The sequence below is a fragment of the Elephas maximus genome, chromosome 11 (genome assembly GCF_024166365.1).
Source record: "Elephas maximus indicus isolate mEleMax1 chromosome 11, mEleMax1 primary haplotype, whole genome shotgun sequence".
NCBI lineage: Eukaryota > Metazoa > Chordata > Mammalia > Proboscidea > Elephantidae > Elephas > Elephas maximus.
In genome coordinates, this window is record NC_064829.1 from 88,685,067 (window position 1) to 88,710,690 (window position 25,624).

Here is a 25,624-nt window from a genome sequence, read left to right on the forward strand (position 1 = left end):
AACAACAACAACAGTATTCTGTAGATGTTTTCACATTTTTAGAATCTCCAAATAATACACTGAATTATCTTCAACCTTAAATATAAATGGTTTTAGGCTTTTCTTCAGGGCCTTGGTTTTATTGATCAAGTTGAGATTTTTGAGATTCTTCCCTATTGATGGAAGAATCTACCAATGTTTTTCAATAAAGACAAATGTAAAACCTGCAGTCTTTAGACTGAACCTTGAGGAAACTCACTGGTGGCAAATTCAGTTCTTTTTTTTTAACCATACATTTCAGGAGTGAGTCTGGGTCACTCTGAAGTACAATCTAACATGGGAAAATTGTCCTATATTTGATATGATATGAAACTGGGGGGAGACGAGACCAGGTGGGGGTGGACATCCGCTGGTTGGTGAGATCATGCTGGGTGCCTGTGGGAAAACTCCTTTTGTGTGAACAAGGCGTCTTGTGACTCTAGTAGAAAAGGGTTTTTTCCCATCACCTATGGAATTATTTCTGAGCCAGTTCTGAGGAGGATATTTTACTGGGCCCCTTGGATAATTCCCAAGGATCAAGTACATTCCTATGTCAGGCAAGAGCCCACATCTTTCCATCTGGAAGAATACTTGAGGATTTGGACAACTTCATTCTCTGGTGGTCCATTTTTCCTGAGCAAGGCAAAGACCCTCGTTCATTGTCTCGTTTTCAGTTCAATTATTTTAATCTTTTATTTGTTTTTCCTTATTATTCAATGGTGTGTTGATAATTCTGGGATACTGTCCTCCATGAGGGTATTTGCGCTGCACATGTGGCACTTCACATTAAGGTACTGACACCCTATAGGTCAGTTCTACTCTGTCCTTTGGGGTCACTATGAGTCAGAAACGACTCGATGGCACCTAACAGCTGCCCTAGAGTAACAGATCTCAAGTCTTTGGCCCTTCCACTTCCTGCCTCCATCTCCGCTGTTTCACCAGCTCACTGTCCTCTGTAGAATCCTTAGTGCCTACAGTGCTTCACATTCTGAAGGCAGCCATCCTCACCTAGGCCACCTGAACCTCACAGTTGTCCAGGCACCACAGGTAAATCTGGAAATAAGGGCAGGAGCTGCAGATGAGTTAAGAGGCATGTTGTTCACAGCAGGCTCAGCCTTGGGCTGAGATGGCTAGACTGGTGGAGGGGTGAGGGTGGGAAAGGAGCCGGAGACCTGTGTCTGAACCTGAGCTCAGGGATGGGGGCAGGTGTGACAGTGCACAGCTCAGCAGTCAGCTTTGATGGTCGTGAGATAGGAAGGGCCAAGTAGATGTAGGAGCGGAGACCTCAGTGCCCAGATGTTGTCTGTGCACTATGAGACGCTGCGGACCTGGGCTTTGATTCTTGCCCTTTGGCTGCCTGCCCCATCCCCAGCTGAGGCTCTGGGCATGTCACAATGGGACTGCGCATGATCACTTGAAAACCCTTTAGAATTGCCCCATCCTACTGCCTGCCCAAGGAGCCCTGATGGCACAGTGGTTAAGCACTCAGCTGCTAAACAAAAGGTGGTGGTTTGAACCCAGCAGCGGTTCCATGGGAGAAAGACCTGGCCATCTGCTCCCATAAAGATTACAGCCTAGGAAACCCTATGGGGCAGTTCTACTCCATCCCATGGGGTCCCTATGAGCTGGAATCGACTCAGAGCACCTAACAACTGCCTGCCCTAGAGTAACAAATCCCAACAGTCCTTCCCCTTTCCACCTCCTACCTCCACCTTCCCCCATGGTACCAGCTCACTCTCCTCCGTAGAATCAGAAGTTCTCCCCACATTTTACAGAAATACTCAGGGCTCAGACACAATCACTTGCCCTTGATCATCAGGAGAGCTCCAAGTCTAGACACTCCCAAAGGGCTACAATGCCTCCTGGGGACTTGCCAATGCCAAGCAGTCCAGCATGCAGGGATGAGCCTACGTCTCCAAGACAAGCAGAAGGGCTGCTTGGCATCACAGTGCCAGGTGGGAGACTTGCCTCCGCCCAAGTTTGACCTTGACCATGCCCCTTTGAATTGTGACCAAGGTTTGAGGCTTCAGGTTTCCATGGTGATTGTAAACAAGCCTAACTACTACCTTAGCTACAACATTCCTGTTCCTCCACACCTGCAAATAAGGTGATCCAAAATGACCGGGCAGATGGCCAGATTTAATGAACACAGTGAGAGATGGAGCCCAAGTTCTTGACAGTTGGGGGGACTGAGATTCCCATTTCTTGCTGTCATCTGAGGGTTGTCCCTAGCATCTAGAGGCCACCCACATTCACTGATGAATGGGCCCCCTTCTCCATCTTCAAAGCCAGCAATGATTCAAATTCTTCCAAATTATTTCCTCTCCTCTCTAACCCAGCAGGGAATAAGTCTTAGTTAGCTAAATGCTGCTGTAACAGAAATACAAGTGGATGGCTTTAAAGGATAGAAATTTACTTAAGTTCAGGATGTGGCGAGAATACGTCTTAGTTAGCTAAGTGCCGCTGTAACAGAAATACAAGTGGATGGCTTTAAAGGTGAGAAATTTATTTTTTCAAGTTCAGGATGTGGCTAAAACTCCAAATTCAGCATGTGGCTTGCTCACCCAAGTTCTTGGCACTCTTCCACAAACTCACTGGTCTGGGGTTTCAGAATCTCAGCAGGCAAGTCCCAGTGTTTTTATACTACTGCACCCTATCTCCCAGGAGTTGCTATGGTCAAAGTGCGACTCCCCACCTGTCCGGGGGGGGCCCTGCATATTCTTCCGTATCTTCCCCAGAATTACAAAACCAAATGGGAAGTAAGGCAATTCCCAAATTATGATGGGGTTCAGTTCCAACTACTCTGTCATAAGTTGGTTCTGACATAAGTCAAATACCTCAAATTTTTTAAAGTTTTCATTATTATTGCCTTTTATTATCAGAATACCTCAATATTTTTAGAGTTTTCACTATTATTGCCTTTTATTATCAGTATATTTATAAATCTGATCTTTGTTTTGGGGGTTGGCATGAGAACGATAACATCAGCAAATTACGTGCTATAACACTGTATGTAGTACATATTACTAACGATGAGAGGTACAAAAAAAAAAGACAGTCATAAGTGCAGTTCGTTGTGACTCGTGAATATGTCGTAAGTCAGGGCTACCTGTAATTTAATAAAAATGTCATCAATTTCAAAAGTCCTATTAGATGAGCACTGAGATAAAGCATTTTATTCCTGGCCCACCCACCACAATCATGTGTGACAGAGATTTCCATCTCCCCCACGGCCCGGAGGCTTCCTCACAGCAGTGACACATAATGGGGTTTCGCTTCAGTAGGAATTCTCAGGTGGCGAATAAGATGGTTTTCCCAGTCAAATGATCTCCCACAGTGGTTACAAAAGGTCTTTCCTCACGATGAGTTACCTGATGTCGATTAAGGTAATCCCTCTGGCCAAAAGCCTTCCCACACCACTTACAAACAAAGACTTTCTCTCCAGTGTGGATCCTTCGATGCCGACTGAGTTTTGAGCTAAAGGTAAAGGCCTTTCCACATTCGTGGCATTCGTAGGGTTTCTCTCCAGTGTGGATCTTTTGATGCTGACTCAGTCTTACCCTGAGGCTGAAGGCTTTCCCACATTCACTGCACTCAAATGGCTTCTCTCCGGTATGCAGCCACATGTGTTGTGTTAAGGAAAATTTGTAACAAAAGGTTTTCTTACATTCTTTGCATTCGAAGGGTGTTTCTCCACTGTGGGTCCTTTGGTGACCAACAAAAGCACAGAGTTGGGCAAAGACCTTTCCACATTCGCTGCACTCATATGGCTTCTTGTCAGCATGAATCTTCTTATGTCTATTTAAGGAAGAACTGTCACAAAAGGCTTTGTCACATACTTTGCACAAAAAGCGTTTTTCTCCAGTGTGGGTCCTGTGATGCTGAACAAGATTGGAGTGGTGGGTGAACTGTTTCCCACACTCAGTGCATGCATAGGGCTTCTCCCCAGTGTGAATCCGCTGGTGCTGCGTAAGGTATGAGCTGCGGTTGAAGCCCTTCCCACATTCGATGCACTTGTATGGCTTCTCCCCAGTGTGGATCATCAGGTGTCGAACAAAGTCTCCTCTCTCACGAAAGGCTTTTCCACACTCGTTGCACTTGTAGGGTTTCCCCACAGTGTGACTCTGCTGATGTTTAATAAGGAAGCAATTCCTGCTGAACCCTCTCCTGCACTGCTGGCATTCACAGGGGCTCTTCCGTGCATGAATCAAAGTGTTGTTACCTGGTCCTTCTGAGCCCCGCTCCTGGCAAGCATCTCCTGGAGAGCCTCGTGCCTGTGAGTCTCCTGAGTACAAACTACCATGTGTCCCCAAAGGACTGCATTCAGGGACTCTCTCTCCAAGGTGGATCTCCTTCTGGGGCACTACCCTTGTCCTCAAAAGCCTTTCCTGCTTTTCTGGTGGCCCTTTTCGTCTCCTGGTTCGAACCCACTTGGAGTCCCTTGAGACTCCCTGAGCCAGTTGTTCCTGGAGTGAGGCTCCTTCAGCCATGGCCGGCTGATAAGCAGTAGGCCATGGGGTCTTGGATTGTGTTTTGTCACCTGGAAGGGAAGACAATACACAAAGGGACCCATTAGCAATGTCAACAGAGACGAAAAAAATCACAACTTCAGCCAGAAAAGTGAGGATGAAACGGGCGCTCCTGAGGTCCACAGGGTTTTGACACCAATGACACACGGGTTTGCATAGTTCTTTCTTTTGTTTTTGACTCCTGATACCTTTAAGGGGAAGCCTGGAAGAGGTTGGGGGAGGGTGGACAGAGTAATGATGACGGGATCTGTACTGTGTGTGCTCTAGGGGGTGTCTCAGGGTATGCTGAGAGTACAGCCAAGGCCACCCAACTCGGCCAAACGGGAACGAGAAAGTGAACGAAGCCTGCCCACAGGAGATGGCCCACAAGCCCAAACAGAGCAACAGGAGGAGCCAAAGAGAGGCAATGGGAGGGGCACTGCAGCCCAAGCAGACAGAGCCTTCCACGAACCCACAAGATGTGTGGAGCGATGATATTTTGAAGTTTATCTACTACAGTAGCTAGCTTAAAGTTAGCTTATCTTATATACTGAGGTCCTGGGTGGTACAAATCGTTAAATACTTGGCTACCAACCAAAAGGCTGGTGGTTCAAATCCACTCAGAGGTATCTCAGAAGAAAGGCCTGGCAATCCACTTCTGAAAAAAATCAGCCATTGAAAACCTATGGAGCAGAACCCCAATTTTCTGGAGCCATGGAGGCTAGATGAATCCCTGAAACTATTGCCTTGAGATAATCTTTAAACCTTAAACCAAAATATCCCCTGAAGTCTTCTTAAAACCAAACAATAGTTTAGCTTAACTAGTAAACAATGTAGGCTTTGAGCATTATGCCCTTTTAAGAACTATCTTTATGGGATCGAATGACAACAGCAACTCGAAAGAATAGACAAAAAACTTGGGGGACAGTGAGTTTACATTAGTGGAGGAGGAACAACTTGGAAAAAGGGGTGAGAATCATTCCACATCTTGAAGAATATAATCAAAGCTACTGAATTGTACATGCAGAAATTGGTGGAGTGGTTTATGTTTTGCTCTGTATATTCTCAACCACAAGTAAAAATTAAAAAAAAAAAAAGTTAAAAAAAAAAGGGCAGGTCTACCCTGACACACATGGGGTCACCCTAAGTTGGAAGTGACTTGATGGCAACTGAGGGGAGATATCCTACAAGAGCACAGGCTTATAAGGCTGGTGAGGGGCAAAGTCAGATTTTAAGACCAAGCAGTTAAAGACAAGAGCCTGACTCTTAACACACAGGTTCTGCCCCCAATGCCAGTGAACCACATGTTGAAGGAGGACAGAGGGACCATGTCAAAGGGCTCCATGGCCCCCCAGGCCCTGTTATGGATTGAACTGTGTCCTCCCAAAATACGTGCTGTAAGTCCTAACCCTATGTCTGTGGTTATAATCACATCTGAAAATGGGTTGTCTTTGTTATGATAATGAGACAGGACTTATGTAGGGTGTATTTTGAGTCAATCTCTTTAGAGATATAAAAGAGATTCAAGGCACTCCAGCAGGCAGAGATGGGCCAAGCCACACAAAGATCACTGAGGTGCAGACGCTCAAAGAGACAAGGACATTCCTCCAGAGGCAAGAGAGATAGAGCCTTCCCCTAGAGCTGGCACCCGGAATTCAGATCTCCAGCCTCCTCAACAGTTAAAAGATAGAATTCTGTTTGTTAAGGCACCTACTGTTATAGCCGCACTAGATAACTAAGACAGGCGCCAAGAAGATTCCCATGAAATTCCAGAGGCAGTGGTCCCCTCACAATTGAGGCTGCTGTGACCCACACCTGGCCAGTGTGTGACAGCTCACCTGTACAGGTGCTTGGAGCGAGGCCTCTCTCTGTTGTCCACAGCTCTTGCCCATGTTCAAGTCCGTAGATCAGCTCTGGTTTGGGAAGAGATTTCCCTGTTCATGGGAAAATACAACATATAGATTTAGTAAAGCTTCAAAGACTTGTCTCAGTCCAGTCTGGTTCTTCAGTACAGGGATGGGGTTTCAGAATGAGGCTGCTCCTATTCAAGCAAAAAAAAAAAAGCTTATGTGTGACCCAGAAACTAATGGGACAAATATCATACTAGATTGTCAGAGGCTGCAGAAGGTGGTGTTAGGTGTCTTAACTGTCTAGGCAGCACCCATGCTCCTTGAGCTCCATGTTCTAGAACGCAAACTGTTCAGATGCAGCTATGGGACACAGGGATCCACGCACACGGACTACTACCTATGCCCATTACTATTCATTGCTCTTCAAAATGACCAACTTATTCATAAATATATTTACTGAAAAACAGAACCTCGCATTGCTTTAATAAATGCACAAACCAGTTTCACTTGCTACAAGTGGGAAGTTAGCATCAAAATACAAGAATGAAATCAAAATAATGCTACCAAGTCCCAGCAAGCTTGTGTGGCCTGCTCAAGGTAAAAAAGGAAATTAGCCACAATTACAGAGGCACTAGAGACTCAGCTACCACCCACATGTCAGTGTGTCTTACTGCGGTGGTTTGAGCATTGCTGTGATGCTTGAAGCTATGCCACCAGTATTTCAAATACCAGCAGGGTGACCCATCATGGATAGGTTTCAGCAGAGATTCCAGGATGGATAGGTTTCAGCAGAGATTCCAGAATAAGAGAGACTAGGAAAAAAGGCCTGGTGATCTACTTCTAAGAATTAGCCAGTGAAAACCCTATGGATCACAACAGAATATTGTCTGATCTAGTGGTAGAAGATAGGCCCCTAAGGTGGGCAGGTACTCAAAATACACAGTAGCTGCAAAAACAATTGTGAAGATGGTGCAGGACCAGCATTATTTTGTTCTGTTTTACACGAGGTTGCCATGAGTTAGAGCCGACCTGACATCAACTAACAATAAGAGAGACTCAGCAAGAAAACTCTCTCTTAACAATAAAGAGAAAACTGAAAAGAAGGAAGAAAGAAAGGCTTTCTTTGACTGCTCCTCCGTGTCATCTGATCATGTGTACGTGCACCACGTAAAGTTGTTTACCATGTCTGCAGAAGACCGTGGCCCAGGCCATGGGAAACAAGTGATGTCTGTGCCATCACCAGGAGTCAAAGAGGCTTCTGAACTGAGACTGTGTTGTTTAGAAGGATATGGGTGGCACTGCGGGCGAACACCTCCTAGTGGTCTAACTCATCCCCTTCTTGAAGAACTATGCACCACCTGTGACCCTGCTAGGTGGGCTACGAGGAACTTGACCCAAACAAGTCAGGCAAGTCAATTAGGATCTCAGGCTAAAGTCTGCTTGTGTTGGAAACTGGGGTTAAGAGGTTAAGGGAAGTGTAGGCTGGTGGGGGGGTGCATTTTCTGCCATGAGAACATCCACACGAAGATGGTCGGAAAGGCAAAGAAACACAGAAATGATATGAGCACACAGACAGAAGTACACACAAAAAAATCTGGGGGTCTCCAAGAGTGAGGACTGGGGTGGCCACTTCTTGCTATTAACTTCCTGAGACCAATCTGCACAGAGCAGAACAAGCAGACTCACAAAGAGAAATAAAAAAGAGAGACGCAGAAGCCCGGACATAATCGTGGCTATTTCACTTCCTGATTTCAGCCCCTCACGGTGCTCAGCTGAAGGTCCTACCCTTAGTTCTATGAGACACCCCATGCCCTTCTAACACAGCCTTCACTCTTGGTACTTGCACAGTTTTGAGATGGACTATATTTCTTGCCCAACAATGTTTGATGGACACAGGGTGACTGGGGAGGTGGGAACAGGACATGCTAGGCATTGTAGAGAGGTCTTCCAGCAGAAGAGGACAGCATGGAGGCTGCAGTTCCCCCACACAGAAGAAAGGTGAGGCCTTACCCAGCGAGGTCAGGAGCCCCCAGGTCTCCAGCATCACCTCTCGGTACAGGGTCCTCTGGGCTGGATCCAGCTGCCCCCACTCCTTCTGGGTGAAGGTCACAGACACATCTTCAAAAGTCACTGACATCTGGAAAGTGAAACAGAGGCCACATCACTGGCCTTGGCCCAGTCTGATTGCCTGGTCACTGGTGACAGTCCAGAGTGGCCCAGGGACTGGTATCTACTTAGGGTAGTGCCAAAGATCACCATGGCCAGAGGCACCAATTCCTGACAGCATTCAGAGCTACAGGCCGCACTGGGTAGGTACTGGGGACATATCACGCATGTGTCATCACTCGTTGCTAGGTACCATTGAGTCAATTCATAATGAGCTATTGAGTCTGAGTAGAATTGGTTCACAGGGTTTTCTAGGCTGTAATCTTTATGGAAGGATCCCTGGTGGGCCAATGGTTAAGCGCTCAGCTGCTAACCAAAAGGTACGGTCAGCAATTCAAACCCACCAGTTGCTCCATGGAAAAACAGACCTGGCGATTTGCTCCTGTAAAGATTACAGCCAAGAAAACCGTATGGGGCTGTTCTACTCTGTCTTACAGGGTCGTTGAGTTGGAATCCATCCAATGGCACCCAACAATAACAATCTTTATGTAAGCGGATCGACAGGTCTTTCTTCAGCTAAGTTGGAACCACTGACCAATAAGTCATATTGGTTAGCGGCCGAGTACTTAACCATTGCGCTACCAGGGCTCCCTAATTCCCGCAAACAAGGCAAAGGAATTGTTGAGACAAGAATAAATGGAGGTCAAGGGCGGCGGGGGACTTGATCAAGGATACAGCCCGAGGAAGAAGGTCGACCTGAGTGCACCATGAGCTCTGGACTCTGCAGCCCGCGCTCCACCCTGCGCGTTGTTCCGGGCACAGGACGCGGCTTAAAGAGATTCCGCGATTAGAAGCCCCATTTCATCCGTCCACATCGCATCCACTTGGCTGCCAGAAATGGGAACCCTCTCCTAAAATCCCTGGCCTGGGCTGCGAACCCTGGGTCCGGAGTGATCACTTATCCACCCCCAGACGCCCACATCCAACAGCAGGGAGGGGAAAGGCGAATACCCTGGAGAGACCAGCGTCCCCTGTGTCGGGTCGCCGGGACCATAGGGATGGGTGCCGGGACCATAGGGATGGGTGCCGGTTCTGTGAGGCCTGGGGAGCCTTGACTCACCTTCACCGAGTCCCTCAGAGACAAGGATACTGCGAGCGGAGCGGACGTGACAGACGGGCGATCCGGGGGACCCCAAGCGCTAAGGTGAGTCCTGCCCCAAGGCCTTACAAAAGCGCGGAGGGGGGTCCTATGAGCCACATCGCCCTGTCCCGCCCGGCGCCGGAGCACAAGTCACAGCCGCCCTTAAATTAAAACAGGTCAGCCACTAAGCAAGTAACGACCATGACAGGACACCGGAAGTCCCGCCCTGACGCCAGTTTGCGTCCTGGGCTCTCATTGGCTTATCGCCTGTTGATGCGAGCTCACGAGGACTCACCGCGCACAGCCTTCTGGGTAATAGTACCGTTTATACTTCACATCCGGCCGTTTCAGGGACGTTCTTTCCGGTCTCCAGGATTTTGGCTCTGAGGCACCGAAAGGGGCGCTGGGAAACAGGAAGGGGCCGGTGCTATGCTTCCTCTTAAAAGGGAAGCACTCTGATTCCGGCGAGTGCAGGGTTCCCTGATCGTCGAAGTTGCCTTTTGTGGAGTAGTTTCCGACTCCTAGCGACACTATAGTACAGTGCCCTGTAAGGTTTCCAAGGCTGTAATCTTTATAGATGTTACATCAGTCTCCCGTGAACCCCAAATATATCAATGGATAAAATAGTGACTATATGTAATAACCAGAGAAATCTGTCTTTTTCCTTGAGACCAAAACAGTATCTATAATTTTTTTTCACACTTATATCTCTGCCATTCCTTGGGGCAATTACAGTCACAGGACTTGAGGTGTATACAGTGGTATCACTCGGGTTGGTGTCACCTAGTGTGGTTAGTCATGGTGTCACCCACCACATGGACCTTCTCCAGTACCAGACCATACAAAATCCTTAGTAATGTTTTTTTGTACTAATGTTACTCATAAATAATAATTCCCATATATCATTGAATGTAATGGCAATAGTGGTGACAATCAACTAGCAAAATTAAAATCACACCTTGAAATTACAATATCATACGCACAGCCTAAATGTATTTATATTTACATAGTTTCATGTAGTTAAAGTGAAATTTGGTAAGAAAACTATAGAATTCGAAGTAAAAATGTTTAAAAACGACATTAAAATGATGTTCATTTTAACGTTACATTTTACCTTTATATGAGATACATTAATGGGTTAGGTTTGCATAATCAATAACAGCACAAATAATGTAGAATTTGTAGACAAATGCGTATGGAAATATATTCATGATGAAATAATACCATAAAAATAAACAAGAACAGATACACAAGCATTTCAGCAGTTAGTGAACGTCTCGACCTAACCAGAACTTTCTTTTCCTGGTCTTCAAAGCTGCAGACGTGTGAATTACTTCATCAAAATCAATGCCTTTTGCCAACTCACTTTCTATTGATAATATTGCAAGATCAGAAATCCTTGACAGTCCCATGGTAGGTGGCAAATAGTTCTTTATAAGTTTCAGCTTTGAAAATCTCTCATATGAAGCCAGAGACACACAGATCATCAGAAATAATTTTAGGCTTAGTGAAACAGTTGCAAGACAGCTTTACTGGACACCATGATCTGGGTCATTATTTAATTTATTTGGGTCTCTTTCAACATAACAGAAGAGTTTGTGAATTCAAATTTGTCAAAACACTATGTCTTTTGGTTTGGTCCATGCTTTGTAATGATTTGCCCAGATCAAAATTACAAAAAAGTCATGATCATATTTTTTCTTGGACATTTTTTAGTTTATGTTTAGATCCAGCATGTTATTTTTTATATATGAGAGCTTGAAATTTACCTTTTATGTTTTCAATCCAATCTTCAAATATTTGAATACTATATTTTAAATAAAATATTTCTCCCAACTGTTCATAACTCAGTTTTATCAAATGTAATTCTCCATAAATGTACTCTTTGTCTATATTCTCTGGCCTAGGCTGACCTTACTCCTTTCTGCTTTGGTTTTATTTCAGGATCTCCAAACTCAAACCCTTCCTGCCTCAGGTATTTTGTATATTCTCTTCCCTTTGCCTGGACTTTTGCTCTTCCCTTTCTTCCCTGAAGCTCTCCTCTTCATAATTCTAGATGAATATATACCTTAAACTTGGGAGTCTCTGAGTGGTGAAAATGGTTAATGCACTTGTCTGCTAATCAAAAAGTTAGAGGTTCAAGTCTACCCAGAGGTGGCTCAGAAGAAAGGCCTGGAGACCTACTTCCAAAAAGTCAGCCATTGGAACCCTATGGGTGGAAACCAAAGACTCAAAGAAGAAGCTAATCTACAGGACTAAGAGTCTACACAAACCAGGGCCTCATCTACCCTGAAACAAGAAGAACTAGATAGTGCCCAGCTACCACTTCTGACCATTCTGACCAGGGCCATGATAGATGGACTCTGATAGAATGGGAGAAAATGTGAAACAGAACCTCAAATTCCTAAAGAAAAAACAGACTTACAGGACCAGTTGAGACTGGAGGACTCCCCAAGACTATTATCCTGAATACTCTTTAAACCTTGAACTGAAATTAGCCCCTCAGGTCACCTTTTCACTAAATAACAGATGGTTCACAAAATAAAGAATATCATCCATGAGTACTGCGCTCCTTTAAAAAATAACCTACATGAGACAAAAATAGTAAACAATTACTTGAAAACAAAGATGAGATTTTAAGGGGGCAGGGAAATTAGATCGGAAATGGGAACCATCAGAACAGAAATAATGAGGATGTTCATGCATAGTAAAGAATGTAACCAACATCACTGAACAACTTGTGTAGAAATTGTTGATTGGGAGCCTAAACTGCCATGTAAACCTCCACCGAAAACACAATAAAATATTATTTACAAAAAAAAAAAAAACTCCTATGGAGCACAGTTTTATTCTGACACCCATGGGTCACCATGAGTTGGAATTGACGCAACTATTTTTAGGAAACTTGGATCTCTGCTTTTTTTTTTTTTAATTGTACTTTAGATGAAGTTTTACAGAGCAAATTAATTTCTCATTAAACAATTACTACACATATTGTTTTGTGACATTGGTTACAAACCCCATGACATGTCAACTCTCTCCCCTTCACAACCTTGGGTTCCCAGTTACCAGCTTTCCTGTCCCCTCATGCCTTCTCATCCTTGCCCCTGACTAGTGTGCCCATTTAATTCATAAGGTTTTCTTTTTTTTATATGTAATTTTTATTGTGCTTTAAGTGAAAGTTTACAAATCAAGTCAGTCTCTCACACAAAAACTTATATACACCTTGCTACGTACTCCCAGCTACTCTCCCACTAATGAGACAGCCCATTCTCTCCCTCCACTCTCTCTTTTCGTGTCCATTTTGCCAGAGTCTAACCCCCTCCGCCCTCTCATCTCCCCTCCAGGCAGGAGATGCCAACATAGCCTGAAGTGTCCACCTGATCCAAGAGGCTCACTCCTCACAAGCACCCCTCTCCAACCCATTGTCCAGTCCAATCCGTGTCTGAAGAGTTGGCTTTGGGAATGGTTCCTGTCCTGGGGCAACAGAAGGTCTGGGGGCCATGACCACCGGGGTCATTCCAGTATCAGTCAGACCATTAAGTCTGGTCTTTTTATGAGAATTTGGGGTCTGCATTCCACTGGTCTGCTGCTCCCTCTGGGGTTCTCTGTTGTGTTCCCTATCAGGGCAGTCATCGGTTGTAGCCTGGCACCATCTAGTTCTTCTGGTCTCAGGATGATGTAGTCTCTGGTTCATGTGGCCCTTTCTGTCTCTTGGGCTCATAAATTGCCTTGTGTCCTTGGTGTTCTTCATTCTCCTTTGATTCAGGTGGGTTGAGACCAATTGATGCATCTAAGATGGCTGCTTGGTAGCGTTTAAGACCCCAGACGCCACTCTTCAAAGTGGGATGCAGAATGTTTTGTTAATAGATTTTATTATGCCAATTGACTTAGATGTCACCTGAAACCATGGTCCCCAGACCCCTGCCGGATCTCTCTTGTTTTGCCTAGACTTAAACCATTCACATGCTCTGGGCCTAGGGGCTAGATTTGGAAGGTACCAATTGTTTGACCCAGGCATTATTTTGAGGTATACACTGTGGTATTCAGCACACCAATGAGGGCCACAGGGCACCCCAACAGAAAAACCTGGGCTCAGACCCTGTTGGGGCTAGTAGGTTGATAGTTCTTAATTAAAAGTTTGATTATTTTCTGAAAAATTTCAATAACCCCTTGCCTGTTGTTTTTAGGTGCCATCGAGTCGATTCCAACTCATAGCGACCCTATGCACAACAGAACGAAACACTGCCTGGTCCTGCGCCATCCTTACAATCATTGTTATGCTTAAGCCTGTTGTTCCAGCCACTGTGTCAGTCCACCTCGTTGAGGGTCTTCCTCTTTTCCGCTGACCCTGTACTTTACCAAGCATGATGTCCTTCTGCAGGGATTGATCCCTCCTGACAACATGTACAAAGTATGTAAAACCCAGTCTCGCCATCCTTGCTTCCAAGGAGTATTCCGGTTGTAGTTTTTCCAAGACAGATTTTTTTCACTCTTTTGGCAGTCCCTGGTATAGTCAATATTCTTCGCCAACACCACAATTCATAGGTGTCAATTCTTCCTCCATCTTCCTTATTCATTGTGCATCTTTCACATACGCATGATGCGATTGAAAATACCATGGCTTGGGTCAGGCATACCTTAGTCTTCAAGGTGACATCTTTGCTTTCCAACACTTTAAAGAGGTCTTTTGCAGCAGATTTGCCCAGTGCAATGCATCTTCTGATTTCTTGGCTACTGCTCCCATGAGTGTTGATCCAAGTAAAATTAAATCCTTGATAACTTCAGTCTTTTCTCCATTATCATGATGTTGCTTATTGGTCCGGTTGTGAGGATTTTTGTTTTCTTTATGTTGAGGTGTGATCCACACTGAAGGCCGTGGTCTTTAATTTTCATTAGTAAGTGCTTCAAGTCCTCTTCACTTTCAGGAATCAAGGTTGTATCATCTGCATAATGCAGGGTGTTAATGAGTCTTTCTCCAATCCTGATGCCCCGTTCTTCATATAGTCCAGCTTCTCGGATTATTTGCTCAGCATACAAATTGAATAGGTATGGTGAAAGGACACAACCCTGATGCATACCTTTCTTGACTTTAAACCAGTTGGTATCCCCTTGTTCTGTCTGAACAACTGCCTCTTGATCTATGTGTAGGTTCCTCAAGAGCACGATTAAGTGTTCTGGAATTCCCATCCTTTGCAATGTTATCCATAATTTGTTATGATCCACACAGCTGAATACCTTTGCATAGTCAGTAAAATACAGGTAAACATCCTTCTGGTATTCTCTGCTTTCAGCCAGGATCCATCTGACATCAGCAATGATATCTGCCGGTACCACTCTTCTGAATCCGGCCTGAATTTCTGGCAGTTCTCTGTCGATATACTGCTGCAGCCACTTTTGAATGACCTTCAGTAAAATTTTGCTTGCATATCTGTCAGTTTGTCATACTGTGAGGGCTTGTGTGTTGCTGTGATGCTGGCAGCTATGCCACCGGTATTCAGATACCAGCAGGGTCACCCACGGCGGACAGGTTTCAGCTGAGCTTCCAGACTAAGACAGACTAGGAAGAAGGACTCGACAGTCTACTCCTAGAAAGAATTAGCCAGTGAAAATCTTATGAATAGCAGTGGAACACTGTCCGCCTATCGTAGCCACCAACATTAACTTAATGACAATGTGATTGAATATACCTGCCTCTCTCTGGACATGGAACTCGTTGATTCCCACCACCTGACTCCGTGATACTTACCACCACCATGGATATCATACATATATTCGCTTGTTTCCTTATTGTTTGTATTTACCTACTCTACAGTGTAAGCTCCATAAGATCAGGGGCTTTATGTGTTTTATTTACTACTTCAGTGTCTGGAACAATGCTTAGTACATAGTACAGTGTTTACATAGAAGATGTTCAACACAGAATTTTTTAAAAAGTGGGTTCTGTGCCATTTATTGAGATCCTTCATCATTTTTGTTGTCGTTGGTTGCCATTGATTTGGCTCTGACTCATGATGACCCCATGTACAACAGAATGAAATGTTGTCTGGTCCTGTGCCACCTTCACAATGGTTGGTATGGTCCAGCCCATTGCTGTGGCCACTGTGTATTTTGAGTGCCTTTTAACCTAAGGGGCTCATCTTCCAGCACTATATCAGTCAATATTCTGTTGTGATCCATAGGGTTTTCACTTGGCAATTGTCTTAGGCTGGGTTCTCTAGAGAAGCAAAACTAGTAAAGCATCTATATCTATATAGATATAGATACATACACACCTATATATATAAAGAGAAATATATATTAAGGAAATGGCTCACATGGCTTTTAGAGGCTGTAAGTCCCAAGTCTGTGAGACAGGAAGGAAAATTCTCCTGATTCAAGTAGCCACAGGGGCTGGTGAACCCAAGATCAGCAGGCCAGAAAGCAGTGCTGGCACAGGCTGTGAATATCGACATTCAGCAGGCAAGACTGCCAGCAAGCCGCTAGCCCAAGTCTTGGCTAGCCTGAGACTATGGTCCCCAAAGCCCTCAGCCCAGTAATTGGGTCCCTCTGGGAGTTTGGATATGTCCGTGAAGCTTCCATGACCTTGTCTTGGACAAGTTGTGCTGGCTTCCCCAGTATGTGTACTGTCTTACCCTTCATGGAAGTTACCACTTATCTATTTAGTGTTTTTCCCTCCCACTCCTACCCTCCCTCATAACCATCAAAGACTGTTTCTTTTTTGTGTAAACCTTTTCATGAGTTTTTATAGTAGTGGTCTCATACAATATTTTTCCTTTTGTGATTAACTTATTTCACTCAGTATAATGCCCTCCAGATTCATCCGTGCTGCGAGATGCTTTGCAGATTCATCATTGTTCTTTATTGTTGCATAGTATTCCATTGTGTGTATGTACCATAATTTTTTATCTATTCATCTCTTGATGGGCACCTAGGTTTTTTTCCATCTTTTTGCTCTCATGAACAATGCTGCAGTGAACATTGGCATGCATATGTCTATTCGTGTGATGGCTCTTATTTCTCTAGGATATATTCCTAGGAGTGGGATTGCTGAATCATATGGTATTTCTATTTCTATCGTTTTAAGGAAGCCTATATCATTTTCCAAAGTGGTTGTGCCATTTTGCATCCCCACCAACAGCGCATAAGAGTTCCAATCACCCCACAGCCTCTCCAACATTTGTTATTTTCTGTTTCATGCCAGTAATGTAGGGGATGAGATGGTATCTCATTGTGGTTTTGATTTGCATTTCTCTAATGGCTAGTGATTGTGAGCATTTCCTCATGTATCTATTAGCTGCTCGAATGTCTTCTTTGGTGAAGTGTCTGTTCTTACCCTTTGCCCATTTTTTAATTGGATTGTTTGTCTTTTTGTTGTAGAGGTGTTGATTTTCCTGTTGATTTTAGAGGTTAGGTCTTTGTCAGATGTGCCATAGCCAAATTTTTTTTCCGAAGTCTCTAGGTTATTTTTTTACTCTTCTGGTGAATTCTTTTGATGAGCATAAGTGTTTGATTTTTAGAAGACCCCAGTTATCTAGCTTATCTTCTGGTGTTTTTGTATTGTTAGTTAAAGGTTTGTATCCTGTTAATGCAATGTATTAGGGCCTCTAGTGTTGACCCTATTTCTTCCAAGGCACCTCTGGGTGCATTCAAACTGCCAATCTTTTGGTTAGCAGCCCAGTGCTTAACTGTTTGTGCCACCCATGGACTCCTGGAAGAATAATTTAAAAATTACAAATCTGTTGCCGTTGAGTTGATTTCAACTCATAGTGACCCCACATGTCAGAGTAGAACTGCCCCATACGGTCTCCAAGGCTGTAATATTTTCAGAAGCAGATTGCCAGGTTTTTCTCTCACGGAACCCTTAGGTGGGTTTCAACTGCTAACCTTTCTGTTAGCAGCCAAGTGCTTAACCATTGTACCACCAGGGCTCCATGGAAGCATAATGTTATTGTTGTTGTTGTTAGGTGCTGTCTAGTTGGTTCCAACTCATAGTTACCCTATGTAAAGCAGATTGAAACACTGCTAGGTCCTGCACAATCCTCACAATCGTTGCTATGTTTGAGCCCATTGTTGTAGCTGCTGTGTCAACCCATTTCATTGAGGGTCTTCCTCTTTTTCACTGACCCTCTGCTTTACCAAGCATGCTGTTTTTCTCCAGGAACTGGTCCCTCCTGATAACATGTCCAAAGTATGTGAGACAAAGTTTCACCATCCTTGCTTCTAAGGAGTGTTCTGGCTGTACTTCTTCCAAGACAGATTTGTTCATTCTCCTGACAGTCCATGGTGTATGCAATATTCTTTGCCAACACCATAATTCAAAGGCATCAATTCTTTGGTCTTCCTTATTCATTGCCTAACTGTTGCACGCATACGAGGCAACTGAAGACACCATGGCTTGGGTCAGGTGCACCTTAGCCCTCAAAGTGACATCTTGGAAGAATAATAGCCTGGATTAATTTCCACTGTAATAAATACAGTACCAGTGAAGAACAGTATCTCATATTGGGCTGGGGAATTTAGAGAAGAGCAGAGAGAGAAGTAAAGTCAAATTAATCTGGCTTGTTCTTTTATTGTTCCCAGACTTCTGAACCCAAGTTGAGAACTTATTACTGAAGAAAAGGAAAGCAGACTCTTTCAGATAGGTCTCAGTTAATTACTGGCTTCTAGGAGAGCTCACTCAGTCATATTGAAAAATTCCACAGTATATATGGCTGCCAACCTGACATCTTCATGGTGCCATGGAAAACCATGTGACAACCCTGGATCAGAGCCTCCACAATTTGTGTCTTCTCAAGGAACTGATGTTGGAGAGAAAGGCTGCAACCCAGAGACCTGGCATGTGAACTTCAGAGCATTTACATGCTCAGAGGAGGCTGACTGCATCGGGGATCTGAAGAGGCTTTGTGAGCTCTGCCATCTGTGGCTGAGGCCAGACCTTCACACCAAGGAGCAGATTCTGGACAAGCTGGTGTTGGAGCAATTCATGATCTCCATGCCGCTGGACCTCCAGGTCTTAGTCAAGGAAAGTGGAGTGGAGAATTGCAAAGACCTTGAAGAGATGCAGAGAAATAACAAGAGACCCAAGACACGGGTAAGTAGAACCCTCAAGATTAGTGTTGGAATTACAAAACTGGGGTGAGGGTTATGAGGAGGAGTTGCTTTAGAAAAAACCAAACCAAAAAACCAAACCCATTGCCAACGAGTAGATTCCAACTCATAGCTACCCTATAAGGACAGATTAGAACTGCCACATATTTTAATCTTTATGGAAGAGCTCTGGTGGCACAGTGGTTAAGAGCCCAGCTTCTAACCAAAAGGTTGGCAGTTTGAATCCACCAGCTGCTCCTTGGAAACCCTGTGGGGGCAGTTCTACTCTGTCTTATAGCGTCGCTATGCGTCTGAATGGACTCAACGGTAATGGGTTTGGTTTTTGTTTTGTTTTGTTTTTAATGTTTACGGAAGCAGGATGCCACATCTTTCTTCCATAGAGTGATTGGTGGGTTCAAACCTCTGACCATTCGGTTAGCAGCTGAGTGCTTAATCACTACGTAACCAGGGCTCCTTACTAGAAAGGACATGAGGGATTTATTCCAGGTCAGTATTTTTCAACCAGGGGTAATTTTAACCCCAGGGGACATTGAGCAATGTTTGGAGACACCTCTAGTTGTAACATGGAGAGGAGGTGGTGTCAAGAGGGGAGAGGCCAGTGATGCTGCTCGGTAATCTACAATACACAGGACAGCCCCCACCACAAAGAATCATCCAACCCAAAATGTCAATAATGCTGAGGTTGAAAAACCCTAGTCTAGGAGAGAGATGGGCAAGTGGAATACAGAGACCCACATGATGTTGCATGAGGCCAACATCAAAGAAAAGAATGAGTAAAATATTGCACCTAATTAAATGAGGCTGATGAGGAAGTAGATTGAATTTAAGGTGGCTCCAAAAGTTCTAATACTGGGAAAGGAAACGCTTGGTTGTTGCCTTTTTTAGTTAGTTGACATCAAGTCAATTCTGACTCATGTTACATAGTAGTACTGCTTCATAGGGTTTTCTTGGTTGAAATCTTTATGGAAGCAGATTGCCAAGCCTATCTACCACCGTACCACCAATCTTTTGGTTAGTAGTTGAGTATGCACTGTTTGTACCACCCAGGGACCTTTGGTTGGTATCATAGATCAAATGGCAAATCTAGAGTAGAATTTCTCACAGGAAGCTCCTTCAGTCCTAGCACAAAATGAGATGCTTTAATAAACTGATTTAGATTTCCCAAAAATATTCCTACAAAAGAAGCCCTGGTTGCAGAGTGGTTAAAGTGCTTGGAAGCCAACCGAAAGGTTGGTGGTTCGAAACCACCATCTGCTGTCTGGGAGAAAGCTGGTAAAGGGGAACCCAATTTGAGAAGGGGAAAGTGTTGACAGGCAGTGGGGTTGGCAACAAATGTCACAAAACAATATGTGTATTAATTGTTTAATGAGAAACTAATTTGCTCTGTAAACCTTCATCTAAAGGACAATAAAAGTAAATAAATAAATAAACATGGATCTTAAAAAAAAAAAACATGTAGGTTCTTATAGGGAAACTGATCTTGAATTTTTTTTTCCCTCCAAATCCATAGTCTGCTTGCAAGGACAAGAATTTCTTCTACAAAATCCAGGTGTTCAGATGGCTGAATCTGAGTCCAGTGACATGAATGATGTGAATGTCTTGTCCAGGGAGCCCCACTACTGTGTGAGTGAGATAAATTTGGAGGACAGACGGAAGACCAACCAAGAGCACCAGAGTTTTCCAAGGATTGATGAAACATTAAGGATATATCAGGTCAGCATGTAATGACTAATCACTGGGGAGAGGCAGGAAAGGTACAAGGGACAATGGTGGGTGAAGCTGCTGGAATATTGAGAGGTTTAGCATAGGACAGGGTTAGACACATTTCCCCCAGGGTTTCCCATAGATGCATTATGTTCCTAGACATTTCTGAGCTACTGGGGAGAATGAAGACCCATTAGCCCTCCTCCTTACCCCCACCGCCATCAATGCCCTGAACATACAGGTGTTATTTTTAGGTACCATCGAGTCGATTCCAAGTTACAGCGATGCTATAGGACAGAGTAGAACTGTCTCATAGGATTTCCTAGGTTGTAATCTTAATAGGAGCAAACCATCAGGTCTTTTTCTCTCATGGATCAGCTGGTGGGTTCGGACTTCGGTCAGCAACTGAGCACCTAACCATTGCGCCACCAGGACTCCTTATTCAATATTTTTTAAAAAATCCAACCCATTGCTGTTGAGTCAATTCTGACTTGTAGCAAACAAATAGGACAGAGTAGAACTGCCCCACAGTGTTTCCAAGGAGCGGCTGGTAGATTCGACCTGCCAACTTTTTGCTTAGCAGCCATAGCCCTTAACCATGGTGCCACCAGGGCTCCAACATATAGAATATAGTCAATATATAGAAAAGTAAAAACTGTAAGGTTGGGACTTAGATATGTGAGGGGTATAGATTAACGACAGGCTTGGAAATTAGGTAGTGACATTTATTGGGGTTGTTGAGGCAGCCCATAGGATGTCTGGGTGTATTCTCAAAACTTATAGGAAAGCTGTAGTGTCACATCAAGGAGAAGGGTAGATGGGGAAAGAAGGGAGAGAGCTTTCCATGCTCCAATCTAGACACGTCATTCACCAAATTGGGCTGTCCATTTCTGGGAACAGAAACTTCTGCCAGAGACCATTTCTCCAAATAGTGAGTCTGAGACCAGAGCAGAACTTGGAGAAGAACCTGATGGAAGACAAGGAAGAGTCAACAGTATGTGATGCCCAGAAGCCTCAGCTTCTGAAGGGTCCTGGTGAGTATGGAGACTGGGGATCAAGCACAGTTAGCGACCCGTTTTCTCTACTGGGTGCAGGACTGAGTCTTGTTGAATTTGTAGTATTTTCTTCAGAATTGCTAGAGTTAAAGAGGCTTGGATAATTCCACCTTGTCACCCTCCTTTTAAAATTTTATCTCCTATGACCTCATTGGTATGCTGTTGTTATTGTGGGCTGTGGAGTTGATTCTAACTTACAGTGACCTCATGTAACAGAGTAGAACTGCCCCATAGGATTTTCTAGGTTGTAATCTTTATTGAAGCAGATTGCCTCTGGTGGGTTTGAACTGCCCATCTTTTGGTTAGTAGTCGATTGCTTAACCATTGTGACACCAGGGAACTTACACTGGTATGCAGAATTTTTTTTTTTTTTTTTTTTTTGCTTGCACACATTTTGATCTACTTGCTGGATCTTTTAACCAGAAATTAGACTCTATTGAAACTTACTGTTGTTGTTAGTAACCGTTGAGTCATTCCAACTCATGGCCACCTACAGGTGCAAAGTAAAACTATTCCATAGGATTTTCAAAGCTGTGACCTTTTGGAACCAAATTGCTAGGCCCATATTCCACAGAGATGCTGGGATGGGATGCTAGCTGCCATCAAGCTGATTCTGGCTCATGGCGACCCCATATGTGTAGGGTAGAACTACTTGATAGGTTTTTCAAGACTGTGACCTTTTGGAAGCAGATTGCCAGGCCTGTCTTCCGAAGCCCCTCTGGATGGGTTTGAACTGTCAAGCTTTAGGTTGTCAGAGCACTTAACCATCTGCACCATCCCAGGGTTCTCCACGTTCAACACATACATTTAAATGTTTGTTTTCTGTAAGTCCTGCTCTTGCACGACCTGATGGTATGTCAAAATATGTGAAAAATATTTGTTTTGTTTTTTCCTTTCTACCATTTATTCCTTATAAAGACTCCCAGCTTTTCTCTGACCAATTTAAAACAAAGTGTCATTGAGACTCTTCTACCAATCAATGAGTCTTTTCTAAAACCAAATAAGCTCTATAAAATTAACTTTGTCATAATTTTTCTTTTCATGGGAACATTTCTTTTCACATTAAACTTCCCAGCGTTACTATATCATAGGGGAAGTTGGCTCTTAAATGACCACTCTTCTCTGTCACTGTCTTCCCAGAGTATTCTACAACCTCTTAGGCTTGCGAAGCTTGTGAAGCTGATGGGAGGATCTCAAGCAACATCAGTGTTTGGCTAAGTGAGTTTGGTATCACTGAAAATGCTCTTCACCAAGTGTCATGTGTTCAATCCTTTCTTCCAGCAGATTCTGTGGGGGCCGGTGATGGAAAGAATCCCAAAGAACGCACTTCTGTTAAAAATGTAGATGCTGACACACCACCCACCCTTGTTTTGGAGAGAGCAGTTTCTAATCTAGGTGGGAACAGGGAAGATTCTCAGAAGAATCTGAGAGTTCCAAAAGGAGAAAACCAGGCAACTCCGTCAATTCCCAAGCAGGGTCTCACAAAGAAGCTACACATTTAAACAAAAGAGAATTCCTGGCACAAATTGGGTTACAACATGTTGATTCACTGAGGACCATGGGACCAAACGACCATGATTCACCAAGTGCCATGGAACAAAATGACCATGATTCAACAAGCACTATGGGACCAATTGACCATACTGTTGGTCAAGATCAAGAGCCCACAGGACATTTACCCTATCCATGTGGATTTTGCAAGAAAAGGTTTCATTATAAATCTCAGTTTGACATCCACCAGAGGACACACAGGAGAGAAGCCTTTTAAGTGCAGCTCCTGTGGGAAAGGCTTCGTGCAGCTCTCAGATGTCCGCATCCACCAGCAAATCTACACAGGGGAGAAGCTGTTCAAATGTGAGGTCTGCCACAAAGAATTCACCCATGAGTCCACCCTGCATGGCCACAAAAGGATCTGCACCAACGAGAAACCATTCCACTGCACAAAGTGTGGGGAATGCTTCAACCACAAGGGGAACCTCAACGTTCACCAATGAATCCACACCGGACCAAAATCTTACACCTGTCCCAAGTGTGGGCACACCTTCCATCAGCTGGGAACTTTCAAACACATTTGAAAACAATGCCCCAATAATTCGGTATGGGAGCCCTGGTGGCTTAATGGTTAAGCACTCAGCTGCTAACTGAAAGGTTGGCGGTTTGAATCCAGCCTAGAAAACCCTATGGGGCAGTTCTACTCCGTCACATGCAGTTGCTACGAGTTGGAATTGACTTGAGGGCACCCAACAAGAACAACAACCATTCTGTAACCACACCCAAGTCTTGTTCTGCCCCAAGAGAGAAGTTATGACAATTTGTTACCTATATTCTAAAGGAGGAATGATATTTAAAGTACTTACAAGGATTCCTGGCACAGTAGGAGCTTCATAAATATTTGTAACCTGGATATTTGAATAATTGTTTATTCCTTCTATTGGCTTCTGTTGTCTGTTTCATTGTTTTTGAATAGTTGCTTCCTTCTAGGTTTTTGGATTTATACTGCTGTTCTTCCAATGAATTCGATCTTCATTAATTTTCAATACTTCCTAATAAAAAGGTAGGCTGACTATTTTAAAATATAGGGTAGGAAACAAAAATACAGGACACCCAGTGAAGTTTGAAATTCATGTGAACAAATCATTGTTTAGTATAAGTATGTCCCAAAGAAGGAGCTCTGGTGGCACAATGGTTGAGCTTAACTACTAACCAAAACACCATCAGTTCAAACCCACCCAGGTGCTCCTTGGGAGAAAAACCTAGCGATCTGCTCCTGTAAAGATTACAGCCTAGGAAACGCTATGGGGCAGTTCTACTCTGTCACATGGGGTCAGTATGAGTCAGCATCAACTAAATGGCACACAACAACATATTTCAAATTGTTCCCTGTTTATCTAAAATTCAAATTCCAGTTCTTGGTAGCTGCTGACGAGTCATCCTCCATCACGGTGACTCCATGCACAATGAATGAAATGCTGCCCAGTCCTGCACCATCTCTGGGAATGGCTGCGGATTGGACCATTGTGATCCATAGAGTTTTTATTGGCTGCTTTTCATAAATAGATCACCAGGCCTTTCTTTCTAGCCCATCTTAGCCTGGAAGCTCCGCTGAAACCTGTTAAGCATCACAGCAATGTGCAAGCCTTGGGTGACAGACGGTTGTTGGCTGCGCTTGAGGTGCATTGGCTGGGAATTGAACCCGGGTCTCCTGCATGGAAGGTGAGAATTCTACCACTGAACCACCATTACCCTTCTTAATTTAACTGCATCAACATCCTCTGTACACCCAACAGTCAGAGTTTCTGATTCAGTAGGTACTTGGTGGAACCTGAGAATCTGCACTTTTAATAAACTTTTTAAAAATAACATTCTTTTATTTTCCCTTTGCATTTTAAATAAGCTCTTAATTTTAGAATAGTTTTAGATTTACAGAAAAACGTGAAGATAGTACACAGAGTTCCCATACACTCCACACTTTGTTTCCCCTATTATTCATACCTTATATTAGGGTGGTAGGAGTCCTGGTGGTATGAAAGGTAAGTGCTAGGATGTTAACCCAAAGGTTGGTGGTTTGAACCCACCAGTGGCTCCATGGGAGAAAGACCTGGCGATCTGCTCCAGTAAAGATTACAGCCTAGAGAACCCTACAGGGCAGTTCTACTCTGTCACACAGGCTTGCTAGGAGTCGACAGCACCTAACACCTAGCAATATTACCCAACCTACTGCACGACCAAACCAAAACCAAACCCATTTCTGTCAAGCTGATTCGACTCATAGTGACCCTATGGGACAGAGTAGAACTGCCCCATAGGGTTTCCAAGGCTGTAATCTTTATGGAAGTAGACTGCCACATCTTTCTCCCAAGGAGTGGCTGGTGTGTTCAAACCACTTGTTAAATATCTGGTTGTGTGCCAGGGTTTGTATCTTGAGACTGTGAAAGAAATTCCTTTTGTCTGAACCCCATATTTTTAGACATTTTTCCTTGTAACAAGCCTTTCTTTTCTGTAAGTGGAAGGAGCCCTGGTGGCATAGTGGTTAAAGCACTCATCTGCAAACCAAAAGGTCGGTGGTTGGAACTCACCAGTGGCTACACAGGAGAAATATGTGACAGTCTGCTTACTTAAAGATTACAGCCT

At 44.0% G+C, this 25,624-nt stretch overlaps 2 protein-coding genes across 2 annotated transcripts; one reads left to right on the forward strand and one right to left on the reverse strand.

Annotated features, from left to right (window-relative positions):
- Positions 1–2,891: 2,891 nt before the first annotated feature.
- Positions 2,892–9,838, reverse strand: LOC126085061 (zinc finger protein 599-like). Its single transcript, XM_049900011.1, has 4 exons — positions 9,603–9,838; positions 8,387–8,513; positions 6,365–6,460; positions 2,892–4,558 (listed from the first exon to the last, which is right to left on the reverse strand). The coding sequence occupies exons 2-4, from the start codon at positions 8,511–8,513 to the stop codon at positions 3,309–3,311; spliced, it is 1,473 nt and encodes a 490-aa protein (XP_049755968.1). The 5' UTR covers positions 9,603–9,838; the 3' UTR covers positions 2,892–3,308.
- An 8,495-nt stretch (positions 9,839–18,333) lies between these two features.
- LOC126086159 (zinc finger and SCAN domain-containing protein 5B-like) lies at positions 18,334–23,487 on the forward strand. Its single transcript, XM_049902347.1, is given in 6 exon segments — positions 18,334–18,717; positions 20,245–20,310; positions 21,352–21,472; positions 22,778–22,888; positions 23,149–23,230; positions 23,232–23,487. Coding segments are annotated over 6 exon segments (1,020 nt in total).
- Positions 23,488–25,624: the final 2,137 nt, after the last annotated feature.